The sequence below is a fragment of the Coregonus lavaretus genome, assembly GCF_964263955.1.
Source record: "Coregonus lavaretus genome assembly, chromosome: 30".
Lineage (NCBI taxonomy): Eukaryota > Metazoa > Chordata > Actinopteri > Salmoniformes > Salmonidae > Coregonus > Coregonus lavaretus.
Genome location: NC_140017.1, coordinates 22,178,680 through 22,199,261, shown reverse-complemented (window position 1 = coordinate 22,199,261; position 20,582 = coordinate 22,178,680). Strand labels below are relative to the sequence as shown.

At 43.7% G+C, this 20,582-nt stretch overlaps 1 protein-coding gene across 1 annotated transcript in view; it reads right to left on the bottom strand.

Annotated features, from left to right (window-relative positions):
• Positions 1-5,976: 5,976 nt before the first annotated feature.
• LOC311105669 (TLC domain-containing protein 2-like) overlaps positions 5,977-20,582 on the bottom strand; it is a gene marked incomplete at both ends in the record, with an annotated part of 21,685 nt that continues 7,079 nt past the window's right edge. The window contains 2 exons of the mRNA XM_084147884.1: positions 5,977-6,194; positions 7,094-7,262. Coding sequence (XP_084004010.1) covers positions 5,977-6,194; positions 7,094-7,262 — 387 coding nt within the window. The remainder of the gene's footprint in view (positions 6,195-7,093; positions 7,263-20,582) is intronic.

The window sequence follows — 20,582 nt, the reverse complement described above, 5'->3', positions numbered from 1 at the left end:
CCACCACAACCGAAGGTTAAGCTGCTCGAAAATAAACTAATATAGTACATACATACATACATACACGTGGCGAGCTAATGAAGTTCCTTCATGAGTCTTATCGTAATAAAGGCAACTCTTGAATGGAAACAAATCATGACTGTTTTTATAGAATAGTCTTCAGCCCTTAATTTACTGTCTGTTGTTAGGGAGGTCTATTCAAGCAGCTGAAACAAGCTTGTTAATTATTCTTTGCTAATTAGCTTCATACCAAACATAATTAGTGTATTTTCATGGTTGATAGCGTTACAGTATAGCAGTGTGTTGCCATTGGTAGGGTCATCTAATTTTACTATTCTAATCATAGTTTTCCATCAAGAATTGGTCAAGTAGAATTACTGTGTGGCTGAAACCAAAACCTGCACCCATATCATCCCTTGCAGGGTATGACTGCCCACCCCTGCAATAGTGGATGTATTTGGTCAGAGAGCAAAATAATCAACAGGCAAAAAAGAATAAGCTCTCTTTTCAAAAGACCCTCATGGATGTTCAAGACTCAGGAAAATAGAAAGAACCCCTCAATGGTAATACAAACCCCACAATGCCCACAGCTTATACACCATATACTGTAGATACCACTGCATCGCAGTGCTAGCTGTGCCACTAGAGATCCTGGTTCGAATCCAGGCTCTGTCGTAGCCGGCCGCGACCGGGAGACCCATGGGGCGGCGCACAATTGGCCCAGCGTCGTCCAGGGTAGGGGAGGAAATGGCTGGCAGGGATATAGCTCAGTTGGTAGAGCATGGTGTTTGCACCGCCAGGGTTGTGGGTTCGATTCCCACGGGGGGCCAGTATGAAAAATTAAAAATAATGTATGCACTCACTAACTCTAAGTCGCTCTGGATAAGAGTGTCTGCTAAATGACTAAAATGTAAAATGTAATACCACTATCAATCCATATATCTCCAATATAACTAACAATCCTTCTAAAGGTATATACAATATTATTCAAAGGGATAACTGTGTTCATTAACCATATTTATAATTTAATTCATCCTTGACAATTAATCCACAACTTTTTTCGAGCACAAATAAATTACAAATATACAAATAAAATAAAAACTGGGACAAAACATAGAAATACATCTTGTTATAAAATCTTCAGCGCAATATTACCGAAGCGCCGGAGTGATGTCACACTTTTCCCCCCATCCCTAGCAAACACAGCTGATTAAACTAATTGCATTCTAAACTGAAGATCATGATTAGGTGATTACTGGAGTCAGGCGTGTTAGCTGGGGCAAAAGTGTGACACCAATCAGGCCGCTGAGGACTGCTCTAGGTAGAAGTTGCCCTTTTAGGCACAGATCCAGGATCATTTCACCTGTCCCATCTCCTTCCTTACCGTAAGGAAGGAAATGGGAAATGTGAACTGATCCTTCCTTACAGACTGTAAGGAAGGATATGGGACATGTCTACTGATCCTGGATCAGTTGCCCATCCCTGACCTAGATTAGAATCTAAGGAGTGTGCTGCCTCCTTCAGGCCAACTGTGTAATGACACTTCAAAGACCACCACCCCATGTGAGTCATCAGATGCCAGCCAAATGGCCTGTGGGGCTGGGAGTCATTAGTGATGTCATTAGCTGGTGGGCGTGGGAACAGCTTTCTCTCTCGGTTGTTATGGTGACTGTGTGGACCTAGAATTGAGAGAGGTGCACTCGACTTAATGAGCAAGCTCCAAATGGACTAACATAGCAGCCGTTGCCTCTGTGTGTGAGAGCGCAAACATAGCTGCTGTTTCTTAGGGCAAGGTTATTTTTGTTTCATTTCCACAAAACCCAACCTGACCTCGATCTGAAGTCAACCTTATTGTTTGGTTAGCAACCCAAACAGTTTTGATCAATACCAACACGCCACTTCTATACTTCATTTGGATGATTTCTTTTTCTTCTGGTTGAAACATCGAAGACTTCAACAACCGAATGACTAGTCAAGTACGCCAACCTTCATACAAAAAAGGTCAATTTCCTTTTTACCAGTTTGCAATTGGCAACAAGACAGATGAACCCTTACAACATAGATAGCAAAGCTCATGTTAGGAACAGATGCAGCTGCTACAGGCTTCCGAGGTAGCAGGTGTTTAGTTTAGCTAGTGTTAACAACATGTTTACAACATGTTCAAGAAGACACAGGTTTTGGATTCAATGATTCCCTATTGTATGTATATACAGTGGGGGGGGGGGGAAGTATTTAGTCAGCCACCAATTGTGCAAGTTCTCCCACTTTAAAAGATGAGAGGCCTGTAATTTTCATCATAGGTACACGTCAACTATGACAGACAAAATGAGAAAAAGAAATCCAGAAAATCACGTTGTAGGATTTTTAATGAATTTATTTGCAAATTATGGTGGAAAATAAGTATTTGGTCAATAACAAAAGTTTCTCAATACTTTGTTATATACCCTTTGTTGGCAATGACACAGGTCAAACGTTTTCTGTAAGTCTTCACAAGGTTTTCACACACTGTTGCTGGTATTTTGGCCCATTCCTCCATGCAGATCTCCTCTAGAGCAGTGATGTTTTGGGGCTGTCGCTGGGCAACACAGACTTTCAACTCCCTCCAAAGATTTTCTATGGGGTTGAGATCTGGAGACTGGCTAGGCCACTCCAGGACCTTGAAATGCTTCTTACGAAGCCACTCCTTTGTTGCCCGGGCGGTGTGTTTGGGATCATTGTCATGCTGAAAGACCCAGCCACGTTTCATCTTCAATGCCCTTGCTGATGGAAGGAGGTTTTCACTCAAAATCTCACGATACATGGCCCCATTCATTCTTTCCTTTACACGGATCAGTCGTCCTGGTCCCTTTGCAGAAAAACAGCCCCAAAGCATGATGTTTCCACCCCCATGCTTCACAGTAGGTATGGTGTTCTTTGGATGCAACTCAGAATTCTTTGTCCTCCAAACACGACGAGTTGAGTTTTTACCAAAAAGTTCTATTTTGGTTTAATCTGACCATATCACATTCTCCCAATCCTCTTCTGGATCATCCAAATGCACTCTAGCAAACTTCAGACGGGCCTGGACATGTACTGGCTTAAGGAGGGGGACACGTCTGGCACTGCAGGATTTGAGTCCCTGGCGGCGTAGTGTGTTACAGATGGTAGGCTTTGTTACTTTGGTCCCAGCTCTCTGCAGGTCATTCACTAGGTCCCCCTGTGTGGTTCTGGGATTTTTGCTCACCGTCCTTGTGATCATTTTGACCCCACAGGGTGAGATCTTGCGTGGAGCCCCAGATCGAGGGAGATTATCAGTGGTCTTGTATGTCTTCCATTTCCTAATAATTGCTCCCACAGTTGATTTCTTCAAACCAAGCTGCTTACCTATTGCAGATTCAGTCTTCCCAGCCTGGTGCAGGTCTACAATTTTGTTTCTGGTGTCCTTTGACAGCTCTTTGGTCTTGGCCATAGTGGAGTTTGGAGTGTGACTGTTTGAGGTTGTGGACAGGTGTCTTTTATACTGATAACAAGTTCAAACAGGTGCCATTAATACAGGTAACGAGTGGAGGACAGAGGAGCCTCTTAAAGAAGAAGTTACAGGTCTGTGAGAGCCAGAAATCTTGCTTGTTTGTAGGTGACCAAATACTTATTTTCCACCATAATTTGCAAATAAATTCATTAAAAATCCTACAATGTGATTTTCTGGATTTTTTTTCCTCATTTTGTCTGTCATAGTTGACGTGTACCTATGATGAAAATTACAGGCCTCTCATCTTTTTAAGTGGGAGAACTTGCACAATTGGTGGCTGACTAAATACTTTTTTCCCCCACTGTATATTTTTATATATCATTTCTTCCCTTTGTCATTGCTATGGGATTTGCAACCTGTAAGACATTTCATATATATATATATAATTTCATATATCTCACTTACAGTGCATTTGGAAAGTATTCAGACCCCTTGACTTTTTAAACATTTTGTTACATTACAGCCCTATTCTAAAATTGATTTTTTTTTTTAACAATATATATATATATATATATATATATATATATATATATATATATATATATACACACACACACACACACATACACACCCCATAATGATAAAGCAAAAACTCGTTTTTAGAAATGTATTCAAAATAATAAACAGAAATAGATACTTTGCTATGAGACTCGAAATTGAGCTCAGGTGCATCCTGTTTCCATTGATCATCCTTGAGATGTTTCTACAACTGTGATACATTCAAATCGATTGGACATGATTTGTAAAGGCACACACCTGTCTATATAAAGGCCCACAGTAGACAGTGCATGTCAGAGCAACAACCAAGCCTTGAGGTCCAAGGAATTGTTCGTAGAGCTCCAATACAGGATTGTGTCGAAGCACAGATACCAAACATTTCGTCAGCATTGTAGGTCCCCAAGAACACAGTGGCCTCCATCATTCTTAAATGGAAGAAGTTTGGAACCACCAAGACTCTTCCTAGAGCTGGCCTCCCGGCCAAACTGAGCAATCGGGGGAGAAGGGCCTTGGTCAGGGAGGTGACAAAGAACCCGATGGTCACTCTGACAGAGCTCCAGAGTTCCTCAGTGGAGATGGGAGAACCTTCCAATCAGGCCTTGGTAGAGTGGCCAGACAGAAGCCACTACTCAGTAAAAAGGCACATGACAGCCCGCTTGGAGTTTGCCAAAAGGCACCTAAAGGACTCTCAGACCATGAGAAACAAGATTTTCTGGTCTGATGAAACCAAGATTGAACTCTTTGGCCTGAATGCCAAGCGTCACGTCTGGAGGAAACCTAGCACCATCCCTACGGTGAAGCATGGTGGTGGCAGCATCATACTGTGGGGATGTTTTTCAGCAGCAGGTACTGGGAGACTAGTCAGGATCGAGGGAAAGATGAACGGAGCAAAGTACAGAGAGATCCTTGATGAAAACCTGCTCCTCAGACAGGGGCGAAGGTTCACCTTCCAACAGGACAACGACTCCAAGCACACAGCCAAGACAACGCAGGAGTGGCTTCGGGACAAGTCTCTGAATGTCCTTGAGTGGCCCAGCCAAAGCCCGGACTTGAACCCGATCGAACATCTCTGGAGAGACCTGAAAATAGCTGTGCAGCAACGCTCCCCATCCAACCTGACAGCGCTTGAGAGGATCTGCAGAGAAGAATGGGAAAACTCCCCAAATACAGGTGTGCCAAGATTGCAGCGTCATATCCAAGAAGACTCGAGGCTGTAATCGCTGCCAAAGGTGCTTCAACAAAGTACTGAGTAAAGGGTCTGAATACTTATGTAAATGTGATATTTCTGTTTTTATTTAAATAAACGTGCAAACATTTCTAAAAACCTGTTTTTGCTTTGTCATATGGGGTATTGTGTGTAATAATAATATAATATGCCATTTAGCAGACGCTTTTATCCAAAGCGACTTACAGTCATGCGTGCATAAATTTTTTGTGTATGGGTGGTCCCGGGGATCGAACCCACTACCTTGGCGTTACAAGCGCCGTGCTCTACCAGCTGAGCTCCAGAGGACCATAGATTGATGAGGGGGGAAAAAACTATTTAATCCATTTTAGAATATGGCTGTAACGTAACAAAATGTGGAAAAAGTCAAGAGGTCTGTATACTTTCCGAATGCACTGTAGAACGTAACGAATAGTAGAATTGTGTATCTTATATATGTGTATTTTTGGCTATCATTCAATGGACTTTGTGTGTGTGAATTGTAAATGCCTGTACCCCAAAATAGAAGAGAGAGATGGGGAAGCGTATTTTGTCAGATCTCTTAGGTAGAGTACAGGCATAAGGTACAAGGTTTATTGGCCACAAAGTGTGTATTTATGCGTGTGTGTTTGTATGTGACTGACATCCTCGCCCTCCAGACTTCTGTACAGGATGTCTTATGTATCTGTGTGTGTATAAGTGTTTGTGTGTGTGTATACATCCTCCCCATCCTCTCGAATACTCAAGGACATCTTATTCCCTCTCCTTACCCTCTACTCTCTTTACCCTCCGTGGGCGTGGGTGCACTACTCTTAAGGAAGTCAGACCTCAGCAGGCGGTAGAACAGCACTATATTCATGGCGGTCATGATGGCTAGCCCTATACTCCCCACTGTGTAGCTGAACAGGGGGATGTTGTCCCGGTTCAGGACCAGCCAGCGGGTCATCCAGGCCAGGGTGTTGATCCGGAACACCACGTAGGTACCTGGAATGATATGCAGTTTGTTATTGTCAGCAGTACGTCTTAGCGCTAAGAACAGAGATCCTATTATATGTAATTCTATACTGAACAAAAATATAAACGTAACATGCAACAATTTTAAAGATTTTACTGAGTTACAGTTCATATGAGGAAATCAGTCAATAAAAAAAAAAAATTAGGCCCTAATCTATGGATTTCACATGACTGGGAATACAGATATGCATCTGTTGGTCAAAGATACCTTTAAAAAAAAAAAAAAGTGGTCTGCGGTTGTGAGGCCAGTTGGACGTACTGCCAGATTCTCTAAAACAACATTGGAGGCGGCTTATGGTAGAGAAATTAATTCAATTATCTGGCAACAGCTCTGGTGAACATTCCTGTAGTCAGCATGCCAATTGCAAGCTCCCTCAAAACATCTGTGGCATTGTGTTGTGTGACAGAACTGCACATTTTAGAGTGGCCTTTTATTGTCCCCAGCACAAGGGGCACCTGTGTAATGATCATGCTGTTTAATCAGCTTCTTTATATGCCACACTAGTCAGGTGGATGGATTATCTTGGCAATGGAGAAATGCTAACTAACAGGGATGTAAACAAATTTGTGCACAAAATTTGAGAGAAATAAGCATTTTGTGCGTATGGAACATTTCTGGGATCTTTTATTTCAGCTCATGAAACATGGGACCAACACTTTACATGTTGTGTTTATATTTCTGTTCAGTGTATATGTAATTCTATGATGCTAACATTTGTATAATCAACTTACTACAGTTGAAACGTAATGTAAACAAACCACTTCATGGCAACACCTCATGATGTGAAGTTATAGATAATGACTAGCACAAGCTAGCTGTTCATTCAAAATATGCTTTCATCATTGAAACCTTATGAACATGACAGTACCTAGGTTGACCATGCTGTTGATGCGGTAGAGGTCGCCCGCCACTAGGTTGGCCATGCGTAAGATCTGGCGCAGGTGGAGGAACACAGAGTTGATCTCAACCAGGAGGGCCACCACAGCAAAGCCCACGTAGCGACCAGTCAGGACGGCGATGCCAAAACAGCTGATCACCTAGGAAGAAGAAGACGGAGAGAGAGAGGGAGGACGAGAGAAGGTTAGGCACTTAGTGGCAGTGATGTAGTCAAGTTCCTAAATCTAGAGTTTGACTCAAGTCCTAAGTCCCTAGCTTTCAAGTCCAAGTCAACTCACGAGTCCTAACATAACAAACAAACAACTCATCTACCCAGAAGTCACATGGTTAACCATCTCATGAGGTAGCGGTGGGATGACTGGGATCTCATGACTTAGGTCATGTCCACCATATTAAAAAATTATGCAAAACGCACCACATCCTGTGACCATCTGTCTGACTCACAGCACTACAGCCTTTGTTTTTGTGACCAATATTGTATTCTTTCCATGAAAATGTCATAGTTAGAGTATCATAACAAGCCCTTGTTTGTTTTTCCTTTATTTGATACATGCCTTTGAATGTCAAACACTGACTAAGGTCATCATGCTTATCAAACATCTGCAAGGTCATGGTTATGAAATGAAAGCCAGTGAGGTTTCAGCATGTCAGAAAATCAAAGATTTGTATAACTAAACCAAGATAAACGACAGGCTGTGGTCTTCAATGGGAACAAATGAGTCATAGTTGGCCAAAATCCATCTCGTTCAATCTTCTCCCACTGCCGGCCACTGGGCTTCCTCTCACTACCATATTTGGTAGTGAGTGGAAACGCCAAGAAGATGCTTCACATTTATACATCCGGTGAAATATCTGTCTTATTGTTCTATCTGTGAGATAGTCTTAGGTAACAAGGGGTGATGTTGTAGTAGCGTACCAGAACCAATAGGTGGCACCCAATGCCAGTCTACAATAGAGCCACTATAGAATATGTACATCCTGCTCTGTTACACAATAACTTCATGGAAATCTTTTGAAAAAACTTTTATTAGGCTGCAGCTGCCGTTACAAGGGCTGTATTGTGTTGCGTGTCAGAGTTCGATCAGTAAATCTCACATCCAACTTAGTTACTGTAACAGTCTGGAGGGCAGATTTATGTTTCCCCAAATATCCCACTGAGAACAGCAACGCCCTAGCAGTACAATGACCTGACCCTGTCCACACTGTTACTAACCCTAACCTTTTTCCACACTCTGTCACTACTCTCCATTCACCACACTGAATTACTCAGTCTGTCTCCCAAACGTCACCCTACTCCCAATAGTGCACTACATGCATGTGCGCAAAAGTAGCAAACTACGTAGGGTATAGGGTGCCATTTGAAACACAGTCTTAGCCTCCCAGAACTAACTGTAGACCATGATCCATAGCAGTTACAGGCACACCAATGTAGCGATGTAAAGCACAAAGTATCTTGTTAGGACACTCAAACATCCTCAATGGCTCGGTTGTGCGACTGAGCTTAACAATTAGGCAGGTCTCAATGGGAGTGCTTTAAGTATGTGTGTGTGTGTGTGGCCCCAGGGGTGAGGCTGAAGTCAACTGAGGTGGTGTCGTCCCTAAACTGACAAATGGTCATGTGATATACAGCAGCACACACACTGGCTAGTGGCTACCCACTCAAGAGGAATAAAAAGACAGAAAGAGACTCTTATATATAGCAACTCAGGTCCAAGCATGTCTAACTAATAACACCTATTTAGCCAGACTACCAGTAGGCCAGCACTGACGTGAGACACAGCATTATGTCCCATCTTTTTCTTGCATCTTCCCCTTGTTTTCTATCTCCTGCTGCAGGCTGTGTGTGTGTGTGTGTGTGTGTGTGTGTGTGTGTGTGTGTGTGTGTGTGTGTGTGTGTGTGTGTGTGTGTGTGTGTGTGTGTGTGTGTGTATATATATATATATATACATACACACACACACACACACACACACACACACACACACAGTTGAAATCGGAAGTTTACATACACTTAGGTTGGAGTCATTAAAACTAGTTTTTCAACCACTCCACAAATTTCTTGTTAACAAACTATAGTTTTGGCAAGTCGGTTAGGACATCTACTTTGTGCATGACACAAGTAATTTTTCCAACAATTGTTTACAGACAGATTACTTCACTTATAATTCACTGTATCACAATTCCAGTGGGTCAGAAGTTTACATTCACTAAGTTGACTGTGCCTTTAAACAGCTTGGAAAATTCCAGAAAATGATGTAATGTCTTTAGAAGCTTCTGATAGGCTAATTGACATCATTTGAGTCAATTGGAGGTGTACCTGTGGATGTATTTCAAGGCCTACCTTCCAACTCAGTGCCTCTTTGCTTGACATCATGGGAGATTCAAAAGAAATCAGCCAAGACCTCAGAATTTTTTTTTGGGACCTCCACAAGTCTGGTTCATCCTTGGGAGCAATTTCCAAACGCCTGAAGGTACCACGTTCATCTGTACAAACAATAGTACGCAAGTATAAACACCATGGGACCATGCAGCCGTCATACCACTCAGGATGGAGACGCGTTCGGTCTCCTAGAGAAGAACGTACTTTGTTGCGAAAAGTGCAAATCAATCCCAGCACAACAGCAAAGGACCTTGTGAAGATGCTGGAGGAAACAGGTACAAAAGTATCTATATCCACAGTAAGACGAGTCATATCGACATAACCTGAAAGGCCGCTCAGCAAGGAAGAAGCCACTGCTCCAAAACCGCCATAAAAAAGCCAGACTACGGTTTGCAACTGCACATGGGGACAAAGATCGTACTTTTTTGAGAAATGTACTCTGGTCTGATGAAACAAAAATAGAACAGTTTGGCCATAATGACCATCGCTATGTTTGGAGGAAAAAGGGGGCGGCTTGCAAGCCGAAGAACACCATCCCAACCGTGAAGGACGGGGGTGGCAGCATCATGCTGTGGGGGTGCTTTGCTGCAGGATGGACTGGTGCACTTCACAAAATAGATGGCATCATGAGGAAGGAAAATTATGTGGATATATTGAAGCAACATCTCAAGACAGGTCTTCCAAATGGACAAAAATCCTCCAAGCATACTTCCAAAGTTGTGGCAAAATGGCTTAAGGACAACAAAGTCAAGGTATTGGAGTGGCCATCACAAAGCCCTGACTTCAATCCTATAGAAAATGTGTGGGCAGAACTGAAAAAGCGTGTGCGAGCAAGGAGGCCTACAAACCTGACTCAGTTACACCAGCTCTGTCAGGAGGAATGGGCCGAAATTCACCCAACTTATTGTGGGAAGCTTGTGGAAGGCTACCCGAAACGTTTGAACCCCTACAACTCATCCAGAATGCCGCAGCCCGTCTGGTGTTCAACCTTCCCAAGTTCTCTCACGTCACCCCGCTCCTCCGCACACTCCACTGGCTTCCAGTTGAAGCTCGCATCTGCTACAAGACCATGGTGCTTGCCTACGGAGCTGTGAGGGGAACGGCACCTCCGTACCTTCAGGCTCTGATCAGTCCCTACACCCAAACGAGGGCATTGCGTTCATCCATCTCTGGCCTGCTGGCCCCCCTACCTCTGCGGAAGCACAGTTCCCGCTCAGCCCAGTCAAAACTGTTCGCTGCTCTGGCACCCCAATGGTGGAACAAGCTCCCTCACGACGCCAGGACAGCGGAGTCACTCACCACCTTCCGGAGACACTTGAAACCCCACCTCTTTAAGGAATACCTGGGATAGGATAAAGTAATCCTTCTACCCCCCCCCCTTACCCCACCCCAAAGAAAGAAAAAAAATCATATTGTAAAGTGGTTATCCCACTGGCTATAAGGTGAATGCACCAATTTGTAAGTCTGGATAAGAGCGTCTGCTAAATGACGTAAATGTAAATGTAAATGTTTGACCCAAGTTTAACAATTTAAAGGTAATGCTACCAAATACAAATTGAGTGTATGTAAACTTCTGACCCACTGGGAATGTGATGAAAGAAAAGCTGAAATAAATCATTCTCTCTACTACTATTCTGACATTTCACATTCTTAAAATAAAGTGGTGATCCTAACTGACCTAAGACAGGGAATTTTTACTAGGATTAAATGTCAGGAATTGTGAAAAACTGAGTTTAAATGTATTTGGCTAAGGTGTACGTAAACTTCCGACTTCAACTGTATATATGAGGCCCTAATACCATGCTGCTCTTAGTCAATAAAGGTGTGAGTGACTCTCTCCCCAGAGAGAAGCCCCAGGTAAAAACACCCGTCTCTTATACATACACAATCACACTAAACTTCAACTGGTCTTATCGTTCCTCCAGGTCACACACACACACACATCTCCTCAGGGACACTCAAAACAGGAACTGTGGAGATCAAATAAAAGCCTTATACAATGCTCTGCTAAGAGACCTCATGGCCAGGATTCTGTTTACATACTGTAGTTATCTATCACCTAGCAACTCTCTCTGTGACGTCTTGTATGGTCTCTCAACGTTGATCCTTGGGACTCACTGTTTAGGCTGGTTCTCACTTCAGCTGAACATCAAGACAGACACTTACTGTATGTATTAAGAATAATTGCTTGGTTAATTAGAACACACATTTTTGAATCACCTATTTCAGAAATACTGTTAGATATTCAGACACCATTTTGGTTACTTATCTGTGATACTTCAAATAGTAGAATTTGACCATGGCTTATTGGTTGAAATAAAAGCCTGCATACATAATGATTCCTGGTGACCCTGTGACAATAAACGTATCATACTCATTGGAGATCCTAGTATGTATGTTTACGTCTGCTTGTATGGCCATGGCTTCCTTTATGATGTTTGAGGAGCGTCGTTAGTGAGCGGAATCTTCAGCAGAGCCACTGATTGTAGTTTCTTCCCTGTTCTTGGGAAGGGGTAATCAGAGCCATGTATATAATGACTGACTGTAATCATTGATAGAAGTTGGTGAGAAGGCACTCAATCAATAACCCCTTACACAAGCTACACACTATACCACCTTACACAATCTCCACACTATCACCTTACACAATCTCCACACTATCACCTTACATAATCTCCACACTATACCACCTTACATAATCTCCACACTATCACCTTACACAAGGTACACACTCCCTACTACTATAAAACACGTGAGATTAACTGTACATCTCTTACAGCAGCCAATCATTTAAATAATATAAATAATATGCCATACAGCAGCTGGTGGTGGTTACAAAACCTTTATGCCCTACTATGACCCAGTGAAGCAGTCAGGCCATCATCAGGAGATGGTAGCCCCAAAGCACCCGAGTATGTCCCCACTGACCCATCTGAACTCTTCCTGAGAGAGACAGGGCGTCATCACTTGGCCCGAGCTCAGCCACGTGGCTCTTTTTGTGGGGTAGGATTAGGACCAGAGACCATAGCCAGGTCCTGCCAGTCAACCAAATTAAATCAAACCATGAGACAGGATGAATCCCCAAACCATGCCCGACCGTGAGCCCCCCTGGCTGGGGTTGAAGCTACTGTAATCCCCCCTCCCCTGGGTCAACAGACAGATAAGACAGCCCCCTGGACCATTAGAATGATTCAGCATTAGCAGGCTATCCCTTGCTAAGCCAGGGTAAGGCTGGGCGGCTAGCTGCTGGTAGCCTATTAACAGTGCTACAGACAGACACAGTGGATACACACAGGCCCAGGGGGATGAGACTGCTGGCAGGGGACCCAGTCTGACTGCATGGATGAGAAAGTGGGCATGGTGAGGTTAGCCTTGTCCTTACAGTATGTGCTGCTGTGTCGTGTTCAGTAGGGTACAACGCAGCAAAGAATTTTGAAACGGAAAGCAAAAACCAGCAGTAGAACCCTCGTTTCAAAGCGTTTTCTGTAGTTTTGTGTATATTGAAAAGGTTGGGGGTAAAGGAGAAAGGGTGAAAACAGTGTGTGCGTGTTTGTGTGTTTCCTTAACCACAGTAAAGCATGGCAGATAAGGGAAAGATAGATCCAGGATGGCCGATGTTGTTCAGGAAGAGCCAAGGTGGCACACAGTAGTGGCAGAGCGACGAAGTCGGAGGATAAAAACAAAAAAGTGGCCTAGATACTCAATTTGTAGGAATAACAGAGAATGGACTTTGGTGTAGATAAGCATTTAGATGCAACTTCCTCCTACTAAGATGTGTAGTCATGGCCAAGATGGCAGACAAAGGCAGCAGAGAAACCAAAATGTCAGCCAGGTGTGACTGGAACAACCGAGTCAGTCTATCATCTTCAGAGCACGGACCTCTCTCTGAGCGGTAGCGACGCACCTCAAACCAAACCTGTTCCCCTGGTTACAGATGACATGAAACCTCAGGACAAAAAAAGGCTTCCGGAGTGAATGTTGGCAGCCTGAGCAGCCTGTTCTGCAGGATGATCAGAATGATGAAATGATGACACACTACACACACACACACATCCTGCTACCATCTAGAAGGTGGAGAGAGACTGATAAACAGCTTCTTTCTCCAGGCAATCAGACTGTTAAACAGTCATCACTAGCCAGCCTCCGCCCAGTACCCTGCCCTACACCTTTAACACGGTCACTAGCCGGCTACCACCCGGTATTCTACCCTGCACCTTAGAGGCTGCTGCCCTTTAAAAAAAAAAAAAAAACATACAAAAATGGAATCACATGATAGGCACTTTAATGTTTACATACCGTTTTACCCACTTTACATGTATATACTGTGGGGAGAACAAGTATTTGATACACTGCCGATTATGCAAAAATCCAGAAAATCACATTGTATGATTTTTAAGTAATTCATTCGCATTTTATTGCATGACATAAGTATTTGATACATCAGAAAAGCAGAACTTAATATTTGGTACAGAAACCTTTGTTTGCAATTACAGAGATCATACGTTTCCTGTAGGTCTTGACCAGGTTTGCACACACTGCAGCAGGGATTTTGGCCCACTCCTCCATACCTTCTCCAGATCCTTCAGGTTTCGGGGCTGTCGCTGGGCAATACGGACTTTCAGCTCCCTCCAAAGATTTTCTATTGGGTTCAGGTCTGGAGACTGGCTAGGCCACTCCAGGACCTTGAGATGCTTCTTACGGAGCCACTCCTTAGTTGCCCTGGCTGTGTGTTTCGGGTCATTGTCATGCTGGAAGACCCAGCCACGACCCATCTTCAATGCTCTTACTGAGGGAAGGAGGTTGTTGGCCAAGATCTCGCGATACATGGCCCCTTCCATCCTCCCCTCAATACGGTGCAGTCGTCCTGTCCCCTTTGCAGAAAAGCATTCCCAAAGAATGATGTTTCCACCTCCATGCTTCACGGTTGGGATGGTGTTCTTGGGGTTGTACTCATCCTTCTTCTTCCTCCAAACACGGCGAGTGGAGTTTAGACCAAAAAGCTCTATTTTTGTCTCATCAGACCACATGACCTTCTCCCATTCCTCCTCTGGATCATCCAGATGGTCATTGGCAAACTTCAGACGGGCCTGGACATGCGCTGGCTTGTGCAGGGGGACTTTGCGTGCGCTGCAGGATTTTAATCCATGACGGCGTAGTGTGTTACTAATGGTTTTCTTTGAGACTGTGGTCCCAGCTCTCTTCAGGTCATTGACCAGGTCCTGCCATGTAGTTCTGGGCTGATCCCTCACCTTCCTCATGATCATTGATGCCCCACGAGGTGAGATCTTGCATGGAGCCCCAGACCGAGGGTGATTGACTGTCATCTTGAACTTCTTCCATTTTCTAATAATTGCGCCAACAGTTGTTGCCTTCTCACCAGGCTGCTTGCCTATTGTCCTGTAGCCCATCCCAGCCTTGTGCAGGTCTACAATTTTAACCCTGATGTCCTTACACAGCGCTCTGGTCTTGGCCATTGTAGAGAGGTTGGAGTCTGTTTGATTGAGTGTGTGGACAGGTGTCTTTTATACAGGTAACGAGTTCAAACAGGTGCAGTTAATACAGGTAATGAGTGGAGAACAGGAGGGCTTCTTAAAGAAAAACTAACAGGTCTGTGAGAACCGGAATTCTTACTGGTTGGTAGGTGATCAAATACTTATGTCATGCAATAAAATGCAAATTAATTACTTAAAAATCATACAATGTGATTTTCTGGATTTTATTTTTTAGATTCCGTCTCTCACAGTTGAAGTGTACCTATGATAAATATTACAGACCTCTACATGCTTTGTAAGTAGGAAAACCTGCAAAATCGGCAGTGTATCAAATACTTGTTCTCCCCACTGTACTGTATTCCAGTCATGGCTCATCCTATATAACTACTGCTGTACATACCTTTTCTATTCATACACACTTTCCATACGGTCTACATCAGGGGTCATTTTTATCAAGGTTAGTTTTTGTTCACAAAATACTAAAATCACCAGGAATCCAGCTAAAATGTAGTTTAATTTAGGAAATCTGTTCCCAATTATTCCCACAAATAAAATAAAAAAAAAGATGTGTGATCGTGTCTCAATGTAAGGTATGAGAATGTAAAGTATGAAATTATTGTTTGAAAATAACAAATCTCTTTATGGGCTTAGTTGTGGTCAATTTTTGGGGGCATAAATTATCATTTTCCAGCCCCCAGACCATTCGCTCTGATAAAAATCGTCCCGCGGCTAAATCTAGTTGCCTACCCCTGGTCTATACACACAATTCATATACATATATTTATTCATATTCCAGACTCTGATATTGCTCATTCTGATTGTATTGTTATTGTATTGCCAGATATTGCTGCATTGTTGGAGTTAGAGGCATAAGCATTTCGCTGCACCTGCGATAACATCTGCAAAACTGTGTACGTGACCAATACATTTTGATTCCATTTGACGAGCACCCCCCCACACCAAATCTTAATGTGTCTCATCTCATCGCAGGGTCAAAGGTGAAGGTAAACAACCTTTGTGATGGCCACTCCTCAGTGCAGTGCAGTGCAGTATGGGTAATGTAAACATGGGGACAGGGACCAGGCAGCCAGGTAGTATCACTGCATCCCACACATTCCTCACAGGGCCTAAATATAACAGGAAGGCATAAACAACTCAGACCCTAACTCCCTGTACAATATACTATCACGCAAGTGCACACACACACACACACTCAATAAGCATGCCAAACGCAAGATGGGGTGTTAAGTGTTTGATGCTTTTGTGATTTTATCAGAATGTGTGTGTGTGTGTGTGTGTGTGTGTGTACAAGGCCAATGATTAAAGGGAGTATTGGTCTACTTATCAGAGTGTGGGTTGCCTAGTATAGTGGCCTCTGAAGAACATAGCAACAGCAGGAGTTCTGTGTCATCTCGACTAGTCATGGCAACAGGTATTTTTATTCCTAACAAAATGTTTTTCATGAGGAAAAACCCACACAAGGCTTTTGCTATAAAGTTGGGTTGCACAACCATGCTGGTAGGCTCACACACACAGCCCCGTAACCACCACTGCATTCAACACTCATTACAACACACACAGCCCCGTAACCACCACTGCATTCAACACTCATTACAACACACACAGCCCCGTAACCACCACTGCATTCAACACTCATTACAACACACACAGCCCCGTAACCACCACTGCATTCAACACTCATTACAACACACACAGCCCCGTAACCACCACTGCATTCAACACTCATTACAACACTCACCAGCCCCCACCCCCCGCCTCCCTATAGACTGGTCCCAGAGAGCAGTTTACTGACTAATAACACCACGCTCCATAGCAATAATCGCACTCAAACATTTACTCCGATAGCAACGCGTCAATACTGGACTGGAATAGACAGATGGAGCCATTTCCCCTTCCCTTAGTGTAAGGGGAAATGGGCTAGGGAAGTCTATGGTAAGGAACTAATGGGAAAGCCTATTGAAAACATCCTATCTTGTATAAAGCAGGGCCAGGGGGTGGTTCAGGAGAGGAAGTTTTATGTACAGTAAGTGTAGCGGGGGTCAAAGTCGACACATAAAAGATACGTGTATGAGCCATCATGTTCACACATACACACACAAATGCACTCACACATACACAAGCTTGCATGAACATAAACACATCCACGTTACAGAAAATAATACACATCCGCAGTAGTAGATACTGTGATGACTCTTCTAGGGCTGATCAGGGTCAATGCCACGGTCACAAGACTAAAATTAAACAGACAACCATAGATTTAGGAAAACCCAAAACATGAAGTGTACGGTATGTATCCATGGTTAGTAATGGTAAAAGAAACATGGAATATGTTTAGAGGTCGCTGTGATAGTATTCATATTAAAGTCACTAGTGGTTGCCAGGCAATCGGTGTGGAAGTCTGAATTGGTTTTGGTGTGTTTTTGCAGTGACCTAACTGTTTCTCCTAGATGTTGATTAGTACAGAAGCTACATCAAAAACAATGTACCTACACTACTCAGTGACCCCTTGGCTGTATCTGTACACTACTGGCAGTGAAACAATACACTTATCCTATGGATACTTGTGCTTTACATTTTGAGCAAATGAAAATGTTTCCATAACTACCCAGCATACATTTAATGGTGTGTTTTCCGAACAAGTGTAAGTCAGCTAAATATAGGAATTCCCCTATACACATGTTGGAATCATCTTTTGAATACATCCTCTCCTCCCAAGACTACACACACTCCGTAGTTGCTGGAAAACCACAGACGTACATGCTTTGGAATATCTCTCACTCTCTCACTGTATAGAACTACACTGAGGAATGGAAAGCTAGATGATGAAAGGGGCGGAGGCTGTCTTGAGTGGGTGGATTTGTGGGGGATTGGGGGATGTTTTGACTGTGTGTGTGTGTGTGTAGGGGATATGGGGCGGAGAGCTGGGCTGAGTGTGTGTGAGAGGGGGTTCATGTGGAGACCAGTCTGGTCTCCACATTCCTGTCTGGAAACACACCAGGTGCTCTTTGGAGGGTTTCCCTCCTCCAAAGAGATGTGGCCACAAAACACACCACGACTCTCCCGCCAAGAATCCATAGACACATTCTCTCCCTCACCCCGCTTTCCTCCCCTTCACACTCAATCTCTCTCTCAATCACATTATCCTTCTCTATTGTACTACACAGTAGGTGGGTGTAAGCTTGGTAGGATGGCAGCCCAACTCAAAACTGATGTTCTCACTTTGGTTATTATAAGTTGTAATAACATTCATGCAGTGATAGAGCTAAAACACCACATGAGGTTATAGCTCTAGGTTTAGGCGACATGTTGAAAGAGCTGAAAACGGCGCAAAAAGAAATAGCAAGCGGTACTCCTTCTGGCTCCTCAACCCACAGAGTAGAACCCTGGCCAAAACGGGAGTGTCTGTGTGGAGCACAAGAAGATCTCTGGAATATTTATTTGGCAAATACATTCAACAGCCAACTATACAAATTAAATTGACCCTGCTGGCATTGCTTCTTCAAGTCCAGGGACATTTTAGTGGTTTGTGAAAAGCAAACCACAATTTAACAAACCACATATTACGGAAATGTATGTTTGGAAATTTACTTCCGAAGCAAATTCGATATTAAAACTCAACATGCTGTTTTGCTTTTAGAGTACACATAAGAGAGAGTAGGAGGTTGAGAATGTTCAATAACGTTGGAATGAAGAAGCAGAACGCATTGCATGTACTACAGCTTCGGCGGCTGCTGTACTGCGGCCATATTAGGCTGCGAGTCAGTAGAATCTGACAGAACGAGGGGACATGGACAAAGACTGGTCTGCAGGAGCAGGACTATCAGGGTCTGTAGAGAAGAAGCCGTGGGGAGAGAAAACGAGAGGACAGGAGAGGAAAGGAGGAGAAGAGAAGGTGGCAGGCATGACATTCCATAAGCGTCCCGCCACACCATAGTGACGTCCAAATATGCAATCTTGCAGAACACTGAGTCTCCAAGTTAGGCCTAAGTCATGGATCCAATTGCATGACATTCTCACAGGGAGCAAGTGGAAGCTTCAAGTTTCTCCAATACTGCCTGCTTATATAAATCCTCACGTGGTAAACTAACAGCGTTCCATTCATATCTTTAGGCTGGTGTTTTATGACCCTTCAAGTGGAGAATGCAAAGGGGCTTCTCCTAGACTAAGCATGGAGATGGGGTGAGAGGGTTCTTCAGAGAAAACCTGAGAGGGAGGATCATGGAGGGTGAACTGGGTTCCCAATCTGACAGCAGTAGTAGACAGGGTATAGATACAGAATGTAGGGGAACGGATAAGATGGTAGATCTCAAAAATGGAACACAGCAGTCCAAATATCAGTTAGAGGGCAGCGCATGACACTCGCTTCCCTACCAGCACTAAGCACTACTAATATGCTAACTTAATTATGCATAACGAGACAGGGATGAGGGAAATGTCAAACACTGTGGAAACCTTCAAAAACATCTGTCAGAGAGCGGTTGAACTGAGAGCGTAGCTATAGAGACTGCAATTATAAAAGCAACTAGAGTCAAAAAAAAAATACATTTACATTTTTAGTCATTTAGCAGACGCTCTTATCCAGAGCGACTTACAGTTAGTGAGTGCATACATTATTATTATATCTTTTTTATTTTTTTCATACTGGCCCCCCGTGGCAATCGAACCCACAACCCTGGCGTTGCAAACGCCATGCTCTACCAACTGAGCTACATCCCTGCCGGCCATTCCCTCCCCTACCCTGGACGACGCTGGGCCAATTGTGCGCCGCCCCATGGGTCTCCCGGTCGCGGCCGGCTACGACAGAGCCTGGATTCGAACCAGGATCTCTAGTGGCACAGCTAGTGGCACAGCTAGCACTGCGATGCAGTGCCTTAGACCACTGCGCCACTCGGGAGACACTGCACCACTCAAATGACATCTTCCCTGCTGATCTAAACATCTTAAATGAACTGTATTAGGTCCAATGCCATTTTCTAAATGCTTTTTTCATTAACTTCTGCAGCATTTCTCTAGTATTGACTCACCCTCGTTCATAGCAACCTTAATATTTCCAAATGTCATGGCCAACTGGGGCAGTCTACACACGAGGAGGAGAGGGGAGCTTTTTAGGGTAAATTATTCCTTGTTCTTCCATGAACATAGTCGAGGGCTGTGGCAGCTCCAAAAATTTTACTGAAACTACAGCATAAAAAACCTTGAAACAAAAAGAACCCCTGACAACTTCTACAGTTCTGCAAATGCAAATCTGGTGTTTGTCAGAATGTCTGTCCATTTATTTCTGTTTCCAGACCCTTATAAAGCAGTTATATCTTCATTATGCTCTTTCATACATATTTTACAGTATCTCCTCAGTCAGATCTGAGTGGGGCGGTGTTGTGTTCATACGGTTGCCCTATTTCTGTCAGACAGTTTCCTAAAGGAAGGGAGGGGTCAGGGGTCGTTGGGGGCTATATGAGGGGTCTCCGTGTTGCTCTGTGTCAAACTGCCAGTGGGGTACACATATGTCATTGTAAGAGAACTCCCACCTTTCTTACCCAGCAAGCTCCACTTAAGTTGAAAAAATCCCC